The sequence below is a fragment of the Mobula hypostoma genome, chromosome 5 (assembly GCF_963921235.1).
Source record: "Mobula hypostoma chromosome 5, sMobHyp1.1, whole genome shotgun sequence".
Classification (NCBI taxonomy): Eukaryota; Metazoa; Chordata; class Chondrichthyes; order Myliobatiformes; family Myliobatidae; genus Mobula; species Mobula hypostoma.
Window position 1 is genome coordinate 32,509,561 of NC_086101.1, and position 18,503 is coordinate 32,528,063.

The 18,503-nt window shown below is 46.1% G+C and overlaps 1 protein-coding gene across 8 annotated transcripts in view; it reads right to left on the bottom strand.

Moving 5' to 3' along the window:
• Positions 1 to 13,057: 13,057 nt before the first annotated feature.
• Positions 13,058 to 18,503, bottom strand: part of atp11a (ATPase phospholipid transporting 11A) — a 172,343-nt gene continuing 166,897 nt past the window's right edge. For 3 of the 8 annotated variants that reach the window (XM_063048310.1, XM_063048314.1, XM_063048315.1), the window contains one exon: positions 13,058 to 14,997. In XM_063048310.1, the coding sequence (XP_062904380.1) occupies positions 14,737 to 14,997 (261 nt within the window). In that variant the 3' untranslated portion in view covers positions 13,058 to 14,736. The remainder of the gene's footprint in view (positions 14,998 to 18,503) is intronic. The other 5 variants (XM_063048311.1, XR_010018007.1, XM_063048313.1 and 2 more) reach the window with 5 other exon arrangements.

The window sequence follows — 18,503 nt, forward strand, 5'->3', positions numbered from 1 at the left end:
ACTTCCATCCCCCATCAGGAAGGTCTCAAAGCTCTACGCTTCGTTTTGGATTCCAGACCTAATCAGTTCCCCTCTACCACCAATCTGCTCCGTCCAGCGGAATTAGTCCTTACTCTTAATAATTTCTCCTTTGGCTCCTCCCACTTCCTCCATACTAAAGGTGTAGCTATGGGCACCCGTATGGGTCCTAGCTATGCCTGCCTTTTTGTTGGGTTTGTGGAACAATCTATGTTCCGTGCCTATTCTGGTATCTGTCCCCCACTTTTCCTTCACTACATCGACGACTGCATTGGCGCTGCTTCCTGCACGCATGCAGAACTCGTTGACTTTATTAACTTTGCCTCCAACTTTCACCCTGCCCTCAAGTTTACCTGGTCCATTTCCGACACCTCCCTCCCCTTTCTAGATCTTTCTGTCTCTGTCTCTGGAGACAGCTTATCCACTGATGTCTACTATAAGCCTACTGACTCTCACAGCTATCTGGACTATTCCTCTTCTCACCCTGTCTCTTGCAAAAACGCCATCCCCTTCTCGCAATTCCTCCGTCTCCGCCGCATCTGCTCTCAGGATGAGGCTTTTCATTCCAGGACGAGGGAGATGTCCTCCTTTTTTAAAGAAAGGGGCTTCCCTTCCTCCACTATCAACTCTGCTCTTAAACGCATCTCCCCCATTTCACGTACATCTGCTCTCACTCCATCCTCCCGCCACCCCACTAGGAATAGGGTTCCCCTGGTCCTCACCTACCACCCCACCAGCCTCCGGGTCAAACATATTATTCTCCGTAACTTCCGCCACCACCAACGGGATCCCACAACTAAGCACATCTTTCCCTCCCCGCCTCTCTCTGCATTCCGCAGGGATCGCTCCCTACACAACTCCCTTGTCCATTCGTCCCCCCTCCCATCCCTCCCCACTGATCTCCCTCCTGGCACTTATCCGTGTAAGCGGAACAAGTGCTACACATGCCCTTACACTTCCTCCCTCACCACCATTCAGGGCCCCAAACAGTCCTTCCAGGTGAGGCAACACTTCACCTGTGAGTCGGCTGGGGTGATATACTGCGTCCGGTGCTCCCGATGTGGCCTTTTATATATTGGCGAGACCCGACGCAGACTGGGAGACCGCTTTGCTGAACATCTACGCTCTGTCCGCCAGAGAAAGCAGGATCTCCCAGTGGCCACACATTTTAATTCCACATCCCATTCCCATTCTGACATGTCTATCCACGGCCTCCTCTACTGTAAAGATGAAGCCACACTCAGGTTGGAGGAACAACACCTTATAGTCCGTCTGGGTAGCCTCCAACCTGATGGCATGAACATCGACTTCTCTAACTTCCGCTAAGGCCCCACCTCCCCCTCGTACCCCATCTGTTACTTATTTTTATGCACACATTCTTTCTCTCACTCTCCTTTTTCTCCCTCTGTCCCTCTGAATATACCTCTTGCCCATCCTCTGGGTCCCCCCCCCTTGTCTTTCTTCCCGGACCTCCTGTCCCATGATCCTCTCTTATCCCCTTTTGCCTATCACCTGTCCAGCTCTCGGCTCTATCCCTCCCCCTCCTGTCTTCTCCTATCATTTTGGATCTCCCCCTCCCCCTCCAACTTTCAAATCCCTTACTCACTCTTCCTTCAGTTAGTCCTGACGAAGGGTCTCGGCCTGAAACGTCGACTGCGCCTCTTCCTACAGATGCTGCCTGGCCTCCTGCGCTCACCAGCAACTTTGATGTGTGTTGCTCTCCGTCAATATGTCCAGAGTCATATCAGGAAATCTTAAACAGCCGCAGGACATCATCGGCGGGGCTTCAATATTGATAGGAGTTACAGAGAAAGTTTTAATACTTATCGAGCCGCAACGGGAGAGCGTAAGGAATAAAGGCAATTCAATAAGTTCTTGCCCTTACGTTTGTACTTACAGTTGCCTGCCGCTGGAGCTTCGCATTTACTGAACAGTGGATCACCGGAGCCTATCAATACTTAGAGCGGCTCACTGTGAGAACTTCAGTTTCCAGCGGCGTCACGGGGTGAGGGTCAATGTGGCTTACAGGGCAAGCGTAAATATTTAAATAGGAGTATTTGCTGAGCATCATTATTTACATGAGCTCAAGGAAGATTATTACAGTTTTGATGGCGTGTATCAATGGATCACGGGTAGACTCGACTACTCACAGGGGCTCAAATGGGAGAGCATTGGTGTTTGTTGGCGGCGAGGTCAGCGGGAGACCTTCAATATTTCCAGAGGCTCAATCAGAGCCCGTCAACTTTTTCGGTATTGTCAGAGGGCACCGCGGATTTTTTCCGTAGGTCACCCGGAGAGCTTTCATAAATGCAGGGTCCCATCACCGGAGCGTGATGAATTGCAGAGTCTCGCCACTAGAGTGAGTGTCTCGCTGCGAATCTTCAAAAACTTAAATGGGCTCACAGTCAGAATTTACAATTCATTAAGAATGCGTCACCACTTCCAGAGGTGCATCGGCAGAGCGTCGATGATGTAAGCGCTCACTTGAGAACGTCATTATTCACAGGGTGGCACTGTGGGAGGGTCAGTACTTACAGCGAGGTCACGGGGTGAGGGTCAATTTTTATAGCGGGTCACATGGAGGGCGTCAATGTTTATAGGCACTTTATGGAAGAGCGTCAGTAGGGGAGCGGTTATTTATGTGAGCTGAAGGGGGTTATCGTGAGAGCGTCACTGGTTACAGTTGCTCAGTGGAAGAGATTTAACAATTACAGCAGCGTTACAGACACCCCATCACCCCACGATGGCTGACCGCTGTGTGTAACTCCCTAACCCTACCAGATGGTGTCTGACCCCTGCAGACCCCGAGACGGAATCGCTGTGTGTGACCACGAGGTAGAGAGAGAGAGCGAGAGAGACTCAGTTCGAATAAGAACTGTACAGAACCAAAGGAAAATGGTAAATGCTAGGCCAGCAGGGCCGCTAAGAACTCTCAAATTAAATAAAAATTAACGCCGTCACCGCGGCTCGCAGCAGTAACCTAAAACTAAATTCATCATCAGAGCTTGTCACACCAGACAGCCAGCCACTCTAGTGTTGTTTGCTTGACGTTGAGCAGGTCAGTGTCGGCTAAATCAGGTGAGAGTGGGCAGTTGCGCAGAACGTGTTCAATGTTCTGCACCCTTTCGCCACACTCACAGGATTCGCTGGTCTTTAAACCCCACTTCACCATATTGTCTCCCGTCCTACAAACTCCCGCTCTCGCTCTGTTGTGAGTACACTACTTCCGTCCGTCAAGCAGTACCCCGTCTGGTAACATTTCTGTGGGGTCTTACACTGTATTGTTTGGTTGGGTTCCGGCTTCTGTTTGTCGCCAGAGGTCAATCCTGTATGTTTAGGGGGGATGTTCCGTGCGGTAGTTCCTCCACTGTACCTAAAACTAAATTATTATCGCTCCTTTAACTTCGTCCATATGAAGCACGCGTCTTCTTTCCCGGACCGTGGGCTAAGGTAAGCAGAGAGCATTGTCGTCGCTGTGCTTCGGTCAAGATTTGACAAGACAGACACACGAGGTCCAGAGCTGAATACAATTGCGAGAAACCATAATTGGCTGGAATGTGTGAATTCTCACGAGGGTGACTGTAGTTCTCTTTCAGCGTCCGCCTGCGAGAACGCCCGGACTCCGCGGCGGTGACCGGGCCCCCTCCCGAGGCGCCAGAGATCTGTGCCCGCTGGAAACCCCGACTGGAGGGACTTGTCCGGTGTCTATCGAGCGTGATCCCAAGTACGTTTTTCTGGGCTATACCACTGAACACAGCCCCGCACCCAGCGGGAAGCCAGGATAGCCGCCCAGGATAGACGAGAGATCCATCCACCAAGCGGGGAGGAGTGAGGGGGGATGGAGACTGGAGGAAACGTTGAGGAAGTCACCGGTTTGGCAGGAACAGCGGGGTGAATCGTCATATTTGGTGGCAGGCACAGCCTGTAGGAGGCCCTGTTGACAGCCTTCTCAACTATGAGACCAACATGTGACTCCCTACTCATAGTGGAAATCTCCATACGTCAGCCAGATATTTCCCCCCAGCCCCCCGGCTTTAGAGCGTTCACTTGTCGGCGGAACCCATCAGCCTGCCGGGTTTATTGTTTCTGGGCGCGCAGCAGAGAAGCCCTGGCCAGCCCCTACGTGTGCTTGTTGCGTTGGCTGAATTATTCAGCAGCGGGAACTCCCACATCAGTCTCCAGGTCAGGGAAGAGCAGTGGGTGCAATCCCTTTTGCGTGCAAAGGGGGACATACCAGTGGAGGACGATTGGAAGTTATTGTGGGCAATCTCTGTCCCAACCAGTTGCGCGCTCCAGGTTACCGTGTCGGAAGAGACATGAAAGCGCAGGGCCGTCCCCAAGTCCTGATTCACTCTCTCAGTCTGGCCGTTATATTGGGGGTGGAAACCAGATGTGAGGCTGGCTGTGGCTCCCAAAAGAGAGCAGAAAGCCTTCCAAAAACGGGACCTGAACTGTGGCCCTCGATTGGGCGCCATGTCCTGAGGGAAGCCGTGCAGCCGGAACCATCAGTGTGGCCGCCTCACGAGCTGAAGTGAGCTGCTTTAGAGAACCGGACCACAATTACCAGAATGGTAGTGTTCGCCCCTGACGGAGGCAGACCGGTGATGAAATCCACCGAGAGGTGGGACCAGGGGCGGCCAGGCCCAGGCAGTGGACAGGGCAGACCGGCAGGCCGCTGAAATGACCACTTCTTCTAAGTGCAAGTGGGACAGGAAGAAACGAAGTCGTGGACATTTTGGGACCTACACGGCTTCCAAAATAGTCCCTCTATAAATTTCAGGGTCCATTGATGTCCAAAGGCGGGAAGAGCGACCCCACGCCAACACCCTGAGACGCACAGTGGCGGCGATAAAAGCCGGTTGGATGTCCCCGTCGGCCCTCCCCCACCCGACCCGGGCCAGAATCCGACCGTGGACAGCCCTCACCTCTAGTTCTTTTCTCCAAGTCTCTGGAACAGCTCCGCATGTGCACGGAAGGATGGGCTGGCGATTGGCGTTGGGCTCCAACATGTCAAACTGGCGGGAGAGAGAGCATCGGCCTTGTGCTTCCTTGCTGCGGTAGACCAGGGCGAAATTAAACTGAGTGGTGAAGGGAGCCCAGTGGACTTAACGGGAGTTAAGTTTCTTAGCGTCACTAATATACTGTAGGTGAGGTTCTTGTTATCTCTGCCTACCAGAAGGGGGTGTTCTGCCCCTTCCAACCAGTGTCGCCATGCCTCCAGGCCATAAGTTCTTGGTTCCTGACATCATAGTTAGACTGGGCAGGAGTCCAGCGACGGAAACGGAAAGAACGGGTGTGCGACCGATTATGCACAGAAGGTTGCCGTGAGAGTACAGCGCTAACGCCGGTATCTGGTGTGTCAACCTCGACGATGACTGGATGGAATGGGTCTCGATGTTGCAGGACCGGGGTAGTGGTGACGCGCCGGTGCTGCTTTAAGAATTCTTGGTCTACTTCACTCTCCATAGGGATCCTGCCGAGGTCTTCATGGTGAGTGAGTGCATTTACTGGTGCCGCGATACGTCTTCAGTTTCTAATGAAGCGGCAATGGAACTTGCAATCCCCATGAAGCGCCTCGCCTGGTTTGATCCACTCTGTGACTGCCTGAACTTTAAACGGGTCCATTTGAACACTGGAAGGGGTGAGGATGTGGCCCAAGATCAACACCTGCTCTTTGTGGAACTCACACCTCTTGGCTTGGCATAAAGATTGTGTGGATGCTCCTGTGAGAGCGCCCAGACTCCATGACAGAATCCTGGTTGTGACATGGGTGGTGTGACCCCTCAGCCGAGGTCATCCAGAGATCTGCAGCACACCACAGTGTGACCACTGACCCCAGTACACCCTGTCGTTTCACCAGTGGTTGACCACTGACACCATCACATCCTGAGAGCTGACACCTACGTGTAGCCCCTGACCCTATCACATCCTGAGATATGAGAGCAGTGAATGGCCCCAAATCCCACCATACCCTGAGATTTGATCCACAGTATGCAGTCCCTGACAATGCTACAGCCTGAGATCTTTTCAGGTGTTCTTAAGGTCTGACTCTGTTGTGTGGACTCTGACCCCCGACCTCCTAGTACTGTATCCTAAAATTTGATCCTGATAAGTCCCCTACCTTCCAGAAGTAGTGCGATCACTAGAGTTGAGTATGATGTTCTCCTAAGGGGGTGTCTAATGGTGGGTCATCAGGTGACTGCAGAGGCCAATCTCAGATCCACATATTTCACTATTGTCGACACTTTGGGCTTCTCACCTAAGGAAAGATGTGCTCGCATTGGAGATCGTTCAGAAGAAAACGGGGATGAGGAACGTTTGATAGTCCTGGCTCTGTATTCGATGGAGTTTAGAAGAATAACGGGGGTTTTTCATTGAAATCTTTCAAATGTTGAAAGGCCTAGACAGAGTAGATGTGGAAAGGATGTTTCCCATAGTGGGGACATAGAGGGGCAACCACTTAAAACAGAGGTGCGGAGAAATTTCTTTAGCCAGAGGGTGGTGAATTTGTGGAATTTGTTGCCACATGCAGCAATGTAGGCCAGGTCGTTGGGTGTATATAAGGCATGGCTTGATAGGTTCTTGATTGGACACGGCATCAGAGGTTACAGGTAGAAGACCAGGGAATGGGGCTGAGGAGGGCAAAATAGGATCAGGCATGATTGAATGGCAATGCAGACTCGATGGGCCAGATGGCCTTTTTCTGTTCCTATGCCATAAGACATATGACATTTGGGCTAGGGAGGATTCCCTTAATGGAAAACGCCTGTGCATGACTTTATTTAACGCGGGAAGGCTGATCCATGGGCAGCCACCACATGGTCCTTGACAGATCGGGGGCAGGGAATGCAAAATGATTGGGGACCCTTCTCTGCTGCAGTTTCTCCAAGAGGACCACAACCTTGTCATGGTTTAGAAGTTTGTGCGCCTCAATGACCTGGACAGCTATGTTGACTGCAGTCAGAGTTTTATGCTTTGGCTCTTGGTAGGGTCACCCATGCCAAACAGATCAAGAGTGGTCCACTGGTCCTCCAGGTTTGGGAGTCCAGCTCAGGGCAAACAACCCTAACTGGTAAAACAAAACTGTTAAACAAACAGCAATGAAGAATCCTTCTCCATCTGTGTGTGACAGTATTCCTGAGTCTCCATCTGAAATTTGCATGACTGACAGTACTGAAAACCACGCTGCTGATGTGATGAAGGAAGCCCTGAACACCGCCCGAGATGAAGGACCTTCATGGCTACCCTAAATGACAGAGGTGTAATGGGCTGTAGGTAGGTCTGCTGCACTCTTCCTTTGATTTGCTGTTGTGATGTGCCACTGTCTTCCGCCAGCTCCACCAATGAGGTCTTGGTTGGATCAATCTTTGTCAGAAACTAACCCCTTGACCTTACCGCCCACTGGTCACTCTAGCAGGAGCTAAGCACCAGATGGCTAAACTCCAGGTAGCAGCACTCTCAGGCTCTCAGGAGTTCACAGGCCTCTCCACCATGCCATGGTGACGACCCCCTAACCCGCTGCATCATGACTCTGGTTTGTGGCACACGACCACAGCACACCCAGCGATGTGATCATGGTGTGTGGACCCGACCCTAACCACAGCCCCATCACCCTGATGTATTGTCCCTGACCACACTGCATCCTGAGACCAGAAATCTGTGTAGGGCACCTGAAACTAACCATTCTCTGAGAACTTGCCTGCTGTGTGTCCACTAAATCTTCCATGCCCTGTGATCTCCGGCCCCCACAAGACCCAGATATCTGACGTTAACCTGAGCCAAAGCTCGTATAACCCCAGTTCAAATCCAGATTGCCTTGTTTGTACTTGGTCCTGGAATAGAGTCCAATGATCCATAAATGTCAAACCATCCCCCTGCACTATCTCCTTAGATATGTTTTAAACTGTACAAACTATCTACATATTTCTCACCTCACTAGTACTTAGCACAGGTTGTAATCCTGAGATTACAACTATAACCATATAACAATTACAGCACGGAAACAGGCCATCTCGGCCCTTCTAGTCCATGCCGAACTCTTACTCTCACCTAGTCCCACCGACCTGCACTCAGCCCATAACCCTCCATTCCTTTCCTGTCCATATAGCTGTCCAATTTAACTTTAAATGACATCATCGAACCTGCCTCAACCACTTCTGCTGGAAGCTCGTTCCACCCAGCTACCACTCTCTGAGTAAAGAACTTCCCCTTCATGTTACTCCTAAACTTTTGCCCTTTAACTCTCAACTCATGTCCTCAATCTCCCCCACTCTCAATGGAAAACTCTCTGGAAGTTTTGTTTCTTTTTTAAAACTTCCTATGTATCTCCCTAAAATACCTTGTAGGACCTCATCTTTGCTCCTGCCAATGACATTGGTACTGATCTGGACAATGAACTGTCTGCTCACCCTCCCCTCTCAGAGTGCACATGCTGCTAAACATCCTTAATCCTGGCATTAGGAAAGCAGCACACCATCCTGGAGTCTTAACTGCCTATCTGTGCCTCTTATCAATATCGCTCTGCCTGACTTCACCCTTCCCTTTTTTGCATTAGAACCGGGCACAGTGACGCTGACCAGGTGACTATGGCTGGCTTCTGAAAGGTTATGCCCATACAGTATCTAATGGGGTATGCCTGTTACTAAGGGGAATGGCCATAGGGGTATCATGTCCCATCTGCTTACTCCCCTCACTTCCCTTGGTGGTCCCCCAGCTATCTATGGGCTGCAGCTGATAATCCTGGTAGGTCTATCCCGCCTACATCCAGAATACATCCAACTCCAGCTGCAGTTCCTTCAGTCAATCTTCTGTCAGGAGCTGCAGCTGGGTGCAATTCCTGCAGATACAGTCATCAGGAAGACTTTCCACATCTTGCAGGAGGAACATTGCACTGTCCTGACCACTAGTTTATCTAAGGTTGTGGATTAACAGGGAAACAAAAACCTTACCTGATTCTTACCTACAACTCACCCGTGCCTCCTCACTGAAGCCTCTCTTGCCAAAGCCTCATCTCTCCACTCCTACATGGTCCACTCTCACAATGACTTGCTTCAACCACTTCATCCGGCAACTTTTCCATATCCTCACCATCCTCAGCGTATGGAAGTCTTCCTTTTAAATCTTTCCCCTTTCACCATACAACAATGCTAAATGCCTTTCTACCATGCTATCTACCTGTGAAGCCACTTCCATTACACTCCCAAGTCCCTCTGTCCATTACATCAGATTTATTATCAGTGACATATGGTGTGAAATTTGTTGTTTTACAACAGCGGTACAGTGCAATGACATTCTCAGTTGCAAAAATAGTGAAAAAAGAACAATGAGACCGTGTTCATGCACCGTTTGTAAAATCTGATGGTGGAGGGGATGAAGTTGTCCCTAAATTGTTAAGATTGGGTCCTCAGGTTCCTGTACCTCCTTCCTGATGATAGTAATGAGAAGAGGCTCAATATTAGGCCATAACGTAACCCGTCAGAACTTTCATACATTATAAAAATGTGCAAGGGTCTATGGTGATATGCTGAATCCCTGAATGAAGTGGAGCCCCTGGCGTGTCTAGCTCATAATTGCGTCATGTGTTGGACCCAGGATATATCCCCTGACATGTTAACACCAAGGAATTGAAGCATAATGTAAGTCCTATACTAGTCTGACTTTCCAAAATGAATAACCTCACATATCCATTTGCCTCTCCTCAGCCCACTTCCTCAACTGATCAAGGTCCCCCTGTGGTTTGTGTTAACCATCTCCTAATTTAATCTCATTGGCAAAGTTACTGATCAAGCCTTGTACATTCACATAGAAGTTATTTATGTAGATAAATAACAAGTTCCAACACTGATCCCTTGTAGCATACCACTACTCATTGGCCTTCATTCCAACAAATAAGCTTCAATCACTATCTTTGTGTTTCCTATCCCCCAGCCAATTTTGAATCCACTTTTGAATCGTATTGAATATTCATCTCGTCTACTCAAATGAAACAAGAACAGGTTCTCCAATTGGCACTTAATTTAAGTATCTCAGCACTTAAACTATTCGGGTTAATCCATATCAGACTATCTTGTAACTAGTAAGGATTTAGCATGAGTTTATTGAGCTAAGAGTTAATAGGAGCAACTACTTATTTCAGACAACTCAAAGAACAAGAACTAATCGACAAAATGGCCTGGATCCCCTTTATTTATTTGGGATACTGTGCCACTTAATTGGGACAGGAGACTATTGCCACAGTTTCTAACCGGCATCAGCTGCATGCAGTTGTGTAGCTGTAGTTAACTAATTTCACCACCCATGCCAACACTACACCATGCTTAGAGTCAATAGTTTCTCAATAGTGTCACCTGCATGTCTGTGTGTTCAAAAATAGTGATTTTTGGCATTGATAGTTGGTGAGAAATAAGCAGCAAGACGAGTTAGATTGTTTTGCTCACTCTGGTTTCAATAATTCAGGCTTGGAAATGCCAAAAACAGCCAGGAGTGAAAATGAAATGATTTCACTACTCCAAATTAGAACATAGAAATCTACAGCATCTCACAGGCCCTTCGGCCCACAATGTTGTGCCAACCATGTAACCTACTCTAGGTTAGAAACTATGAAGAATTAGAAGGCATCTACAATCATCTTAAATGTTACAACACAAAGTGAAGATTTGGAAGATGTAATCATCGAAAGCATTTTATGAAGGCAGTCCATTATCTGAACTAAATGTTTGTGTTAATTTTGTCCATTTACAGCCAATCAAAAGAACACAGCAGTGTGTTGGGTGTCTATCATATCTGACCCTCTGCGGGAGGGTTTTGTAAAGTAGAAAAGCTGTTACACTGGGACAATTCCACCCTCTCTACCAGGCCCAGTGGTACAAGTAGTCGTCACAGCCTGGTGTCTTCATTGGTTTCAGTGGATAACCATGACTTCTACTGTGCCCTATCATGTTCTTTGCTCTCCACAAAGCGTTGCAGAACTGCTGGATCTCACTGTTGATCTCATCTGCCCAGACTGCCGGAGCAGACTTCACATACTGGACAGGCACGTCCCCATCTCACCGGGTTATAAAGCCTGACGGCTACCCTCGCCTGGTTTAGAACACCTATTGAAGTGGTGACCCAGGTGTGGCTGCTGCTGCCTGCAAACAGCTAGTTACTTGGAGCCACAGCTAAGAGCTGAGTATGCAGTGGTGGGGATCAAAGGTGTGTGATATGCCCCATAAAGGACAAGTCAAGCTCCCTTCACCAGTGATCTTCAGCTCCTGGACACCACATACACTGGGGGAATTCCTCCATCAATAACTATTAGGAATTAGTACACAGTTTTATAATACTATAATAGTATTGATAGTGTTCGAATTTGTTCTGTATTTCATTTAAATGCATGATTTGTTACTCAGTTGAACAGTATTTTGTTATTTTTATACACATTCTTAAGTATTTCCATGAAACTTCAGCTAATCTGAAAGCTGTGCTTAGTCAATATGGCGCCCAATGGCAACTCCTTTGTTTGCATCTTCGCAAACAGCTCTATTTCCATCTTTAATATCTCTATCTTTCCCTTTCAGGGGTGTTTGAAGACCCTGACCTGGAGTTACATGCTGACTTTGGTTCTTTGCGGGAATGGGACCTGCTCTCAGGGCCTCACGACTGACTGCATTTCAATATGCCAAGGACGCGGCCCAAAAGGCTAGCATACCAGGGTGCTGGGTTTTTGTGGCTCTGGAGATGGGCTGATTCGAGGCTGGTGCCGCCGACTGCCGTGTCGCGGGAGAACACGGAAGATCTTCAAAGCAGCAAGCTCAATGTGCCCAATCAGCAAGTTGTTTGTTATGTCTCCCCTCTCGTTGTGAAACGGAGACACCTCTTTTTCCCTTATTAGGGAGAGAGAGAGCCTGTGGTATGCCAAATACCGGGTGAATGAGTAGTCTTTGGAGAACTGCAAGTCTGTGCCTTTATTGATGCTTTGCCGCACGCTTGAGTGCTCGGTGGGGGGTGCCGATGCTTTTTGCTGGGTGCTTTTCTGCCGATGCTTTTGGAGGGTGGATCGTTGCTTTGGTGCTGCTTACGTGTGGGGGGGGGGAGCTGGGGGGGGTCTTTGGGGTTCTAACATTTAATTGTCATTCATCCTTTGGGGCACTCCTCTGTTTTTGTGGATGTTTGCAAAAAAAAAAGGAATTTCAAGATGTATATTGTATACATTTCTCTGACATTAAATTTACCAATTAAACCTAACGGGGCAGCCGCTTAACTAGGCCAAATATTCTGATTCTGATGTGTCCCAATTAACCAGAATGCACTCTATTTATGAAATGTAGAATATCTTTTACCTTAACAACTGCCAGTCTGTGCTGTCACCCTCACGATACTTACCTGCCATTCTTTAGATTCTCTCCTCCTGAGTAATAAATATACAATTTTATACGACTAATCACATCCTTTCTTTCCAAAATGCTTCCTTTGACATTTCTTAAGAAAGCTTTAACATGTGTGTATCAGTCTAATCCTTGGCCCTGATTTTGCTGCAATGATACATTTTAGAAACAGCTATACAAAACTTGCCCGCAATTTCACATGTTCTAGATACAGATGAGTGAATATGACTGCAGAAATATGATCTGCAATAATAAAGTTATTTCTGCTTTAAGTACCAACCTCACCATGTTGGTGTAAGTTTAATTGTTCAAATAAAGCAATTTCTTTAAACAGGAAATGGAGAGAGAGAAAATCTGCAGATGCTGGAAATTCAAGCAACACACACAAAACACTGGTGGAACGCAGCAGGCCAGGCAGCATCAATAGGAAGAAGTACAGTCGATGTTTCAGGTCGAGACCTGACGAAGGGTCTCGACCCGAAACGTCGACTGTACTACTTCCTATAGATGCTGCCTGGCCTGCTGCGTTCCACCAGCATTTTGTGTGTGTTGAATAGAGAGAGAGCTGCTGGTTTCTCAGGTCTAACAACCAGCACTGCAAATTCTACAGCAACCAGAGGTCATTAACGATTTGTAACAAAACTCTTTCTCAACAAAAGTTACTGCAGGATTTATTCAGTAACTTTACACTTTATTGGCATGTTTTTTTTTCTTCAAATATAATTCTGTAAATCAAATTAGGCAATTACTATTGCCTGGAAAAAGATAGTTTCCCATAATTTTCTGGGAAGAGTTGGGCAATATGGCAGGAATTTCAAAAGCTGATATTAAAAGCAGCTTTATTTATTTAGAGATACAGCACCCAGCAGGCCATTCGGGCCGTCCAGCAACCCACCTGTTTAACCCTAGCTTTAAACAGGGCAATTTATAATGACCAGTTAATCTATTAACAGTATGTCTTTGGACTGTGGGAGGAAACCAGGGCACCCGGAGGAAATCCATGTGATTGCGGTGAGAATGCACAAACTCCTTGTAGATGGTGTGCTGGAATTGAATTCCCAACTCCAACGCCCCAAGCTGTAATAGTGCCGCACTAATTGCTATGCTAACGTGGCGCTCTTCCTTAATATTTTGGAAAGGAATGTCTACGGTATTGATATGGATTTCCGGAAACAATTTGAAGATATTGAATAACAACAAACAAATCGTCAGAAAACAATATATGCAGCAACCAGTTGTTTCCTCAGGGGCACTGGGCTTCAAAGTGGCAACATTTTGCTTACTATTAATGTCTGTTCAGTTTTTATGATTTTGGGCTGTTGGCCCAATGGCTTTCTGGCTTTTTATTTTCAATCAGCTACCTTACATCTGTCCTAGTTGAGTGATCTAGTGCTAAATATTATCTCATAATGCTCCTGCAAAGTGTTTTGCAATAGCTGATGAAATATCAATGTGAGTTGTTAAATTAAATTAGGAAATCAAGATGGTGACCAGCCCGAATCTGTCTTTTAACCCGTATGGAGTATTCATGATTATTATAACCAGACAAAGAATCAAATATTCCATAAGGTGTGAATTAGCAGTGAACTAACCAATATTGTAGACTGGCTCAATGTAAGCTGTTCTAACATTAGGCTTAAAATACAAACTACTGCAATAAGGACCAGCATAGGGAGGCAAGTCAAGATTATAGGTCCCTGAATTAACATGTAGCTAATGTCATTTTAATGTAATAGCACCCCAGAAATTAAAGCAATCAGCAAACAGTTGCAATAATTAACATGGTAACAGCAAAAATTGCAGTGACATTGGCTGATGTCACGAAGTTCCCTCTTCCATTCCTTCTGGACAATGCTCAAAATGGCACCAGAGTTCATTTGCTGTTTGCATGAACCAATTAGAGACAGCAAATTAATAGCGATTTCTTGATGAACTGCAGAGAATTTTGCTTGCATAGAAAGTCAAAGTAAGCTTTATTAAAGGATGAATATAAAGGAACTTTGACAGACACGGTGAACAATGAACAAAACTTTCCTTCCATTGAAGTCCCCTTGTTGATAGGATGATGATCAGTTTGTTGGATGTTACAATGCTTGAATATTACTGGATGACAAAGCGGAGTTCCGAAGAAAATGAAAGGATAATACAGTTGTGTAATGGCTCCAGCCACACAGTACCGGACTGTGTATTTTGTAGGACACACCAACCCAGGCAGAATATAGAATGTCATATTAATGTACACTTAATTTGAAAACTAATATGAACACTTAATATGAAAGTGGATCTTGAACCCAATCGTATTTGTTTTACTAAAACAAGAAATGATTAGATTCAAAATCAACAATATTCTTTTCTATACTGGCGTTTCCAGACCAGATCCAACAAACAGAGAGCGAGGATTGGAAGGGTCGTCATTACCAGAATAGTCGAACATTGATAGACTGTTACAATATTCATCCTCTGTCCAATATGTATGCGTCACCTTTCCTGAATTTGGATTAGAGAGAGGCTTTCCTTCTCCGTGGGGTCTGTGCATGTTGTTTGTGTAGATGGAAGTCTGTGCAGGAGCAAGTGGGGTGAATTCTGACTTCTTGGATTTCCTTAGGATCTCCTGCTGTCAAAGGAAACAATTTATTAGCTTTCTCATTAATAAAATGACAACACACTTAGTTCAAAAGTTGATGCAGCAATTACTGAAGAATGCAAGAGTAAGGCATTTCAAGCAAGGTTACCTCCTCAGTCAGATTCGTTCCTACACACCAACTCTTGAGATAACAGGGATCCCCTCTAAACCCAGCCAGACCAATCAACCTCCTCCTTGATTCCCCAGCCAAACTCCATAGACATCCCTGGTTTCCCTACCTCCATTCATCAGTAAACCTACTGATAATCATTAGTAGCACACTATAACCACATCAGGGCTGGGAAGCTGTAGTTTATAACAGGACCTTATGGCCCATGACTGCTCAAAGTTGCCCACTGCAACCACCTGATCTAACCATAGAAGCAGCTCAGGAGACTCTAACCAGCTATCACAACCAATCACAGAAACTATTCATAAGAACACTAGAATAAGGAAAGAGGTCCAAAGGATAAATACTTAGGGCCGACACATCTGAGGGGAAAGGGTTGGGATTTTTAATCATTACTATGACAATTGTGGTGTACTAGTGAATAGAACTCTATGGGTCTATTTTAAGTTATTTATTCATTTTTTAGGATCTAGGCATGTACTGCCCATCTTTAACTGTCCTTCAAGAAGTGCTTTCTGTTAGAAGTACTCTCACAGCACTGTTGGGGAGGGAGTTCCAGGGAGAACTCATGGCAATGAAGGACTGGCAATGTACAGTGGATTCCAGTTAACTGAGTCATCAGTTAATCAAGCAACAGCTTATTTGGGACGACTCGTAAAGAACAAAAACTAATCGACGAGAAAATAGCTGGGATTCGCTTCATTTATTTGGGACACCATGCCATTTCACTGGGACGGGAGACTGTTGCCAAACTAGTGTCAGTGGTTTGCACTTGTGTGGCCGTTAGAACAGACCGTAGTTAGAGCACACAGTTTTAAACAGCGAGAGTTGCATGCATTTTGTCGTTGATAGTTGGTGACAATTGTTGGTGAGTTGAGACTGTTTTGCTCCACTGTGGTTCAAGCGTTAAGGCATGGAGATACCAGAAACAGCTGGGAGTGAAAATGAAGCTATTCCAGTACTTCAACAAATTAGGAACTATGAAGAATTTGAAGGTATCTGCAATCATCTTGAATGTTACAATGAAAATGAAAATTTGGGGGATGCAATTGTCAAAAAAATTACAAAGTTTGTAGTATGAAGACAGTCTGTTATCTGCACCAAGTGCCTGGGCTGATTTTGTTCATTTACAGTCAATCAAAAGAACACAGTAGTGTACACTGAATGAATTCTTCTGATGACAACTATTAGGAACTAATATACAGTTTTATAGTATTACTAGTGAGTATAAAGTGATTATAGTATACTAGTGAGGTTAGGGTTAGGGTTAGGGCTAGAGGTATTACTAGTGTTCTAATTTGTTGTGTATTTCATATACATAAAATTGTTACTCGGTTAAAAGGTAGTTTGTCTTTTTTTTTATATCTTTTTAACTATTTGCATGAAACCGGCTAATTGGGACAGCCACTTAATTGGGTCAAAATGAACTGGTCCAGATGTGTCACAATGAACTGAAATCCTCTGTATTTCCGAGTCAGAATAGAGTACTACTTGAGAGCGCCCTGTAGATGGCAGTGTTTCCATGCACCTGCTGTTCTTGTGGTAAGAATTTTAGAAGATGGTGTCTGCCTGGGTAAGTAATTGCACAGACTGCAGTCACCGTACACTGACAAAAGCAATGAGCCTTTACGGTGATGGGTCAGGATCAGGGACCCACTAACCAGGCTGCTTGGTTCCAGTTCCTGAGAAATGCTGGAGCTGTACCCATTCAAACAACCAGAGGACAGTTCACCGTGCTCCTGTGGATCACGGTAAGGCTTAAGGATGTTACGTGATCAGTCACTCGACACAGGATGTGCAGTCTCTGTCTTAATCACGTGTCTGGTCCGGTTGTGTTTACGGGCCAACAACACTGTGGTGCAGGCTGTGGGTTCAGTAAGGGCGTCAACCTTTGGTTCGGGGGAAAGGAAGAGGCCTTTAAATGAAGATCTTCCCCAAATCCTGGTCATCTGAACGCTCCAGCATTAATGGGCTAGATGCCCACAGCCTCTCCTTTCCGTCATTCTCTCTATTGCGTTTGTTAGTGGTCGGGCAGCAGTAACAGTGAAGGCAGCAAATGCTAACAAATTGGAAAGCACTGCAAACCCCGTTCAAATGTTAGAGGAGGCAAAAGAGTTCTTTCAGAATAATGACTGATACTATTCCGTATGTCATCAAGGATCACAGTGTCAATATGCTCTTTGAGTCGATATATTGGAATGGGGCTATATCTACAAAGGCAAGTCACTTCCGGCCTTCATCATGGAAATCTAGTCTGTCTAGGGTTACAGAGAACAGTGTGTCAGGAAGAAATTTGTGCTTCCTGCAGGATAGAGAGGGCTTACCTGAATAATCTGCTATGTTCGCAAATAGTCATCAGAATCTTATTCAATTAGTCAAGATATTCGGCTAGTAATGGACAACTTGTTTGATAAAGCCTATGCCTTGTACAGCATTCTGCTCTGTGGATGAGCATTCCACTCAGTCAAATCCTCATCTTTCTCCAGTTATTCTATCAAAAGTATTCAGAGGGCCTTGACTCCTTCTCATGGGGAATGAAAACTTGCATTCCGCTAATAGCCCTGACAAAAAAACAGGCAGTGATGTCAATACACCGCTCCAAGGCTAATGCGGTGGCATTTCCAGATGATGTCACATTGTGACAGCCACTCCGGTAACCTGTAGGGGCCTCCAACAATACTTCTCAGTGATGTCAATTTACAAAGGGTGTTCTGCTGAGGAGCTGGAATCCTACTCAGCTTTAAGTACATCGAAACATCTCAATGTCTGAAAGTAGAAACCACAAACTACACTGTTAAATTAAAATTACTGCCTTTAACCATTATTGGTGACAGACCTTCTAGTAAACTAAATTCCTACAATACTTCTGGCACAGTGAAAAGAACAGCACAAGGCCAGCACGAGTGATTCTAACTTCCTGATATAATCTTCAAAATGAATTGCAATTGTTTTTTTTTGGCTAATCTGACTTGATCAAATCCAGTGGAGAAACCTATTTAAGCAGAGCCTGAAGTTCCGTAGAAGTAAGGGACAGAGTCATAATGTTTTACAGCATGGAAACAGCCTCATGTTCCTTTTAAACCTTTACCCCCACCTTAAATCTATGTCCACTGTCTCTGGTGTTAGACTCCTCTACCTGGGGAAAAACATTGTGGGCATCCATCTCATCTTTGCTCTTCAGGATTCTTATGCCTCTATAAGGGTACCCCTTAGCCTCCTACACTCAAGGGGGAAACTGTCCCAGCCTCTCCTTCTAACTCAAGCATTCCAATCTTGGTAACACCCTCCTCTACCTTTTATAAACCTTTTTCAGTTCAAACACATCTTTCTCATAGCAGGACTACCAGAAATGTACTCAGTAGTCCTA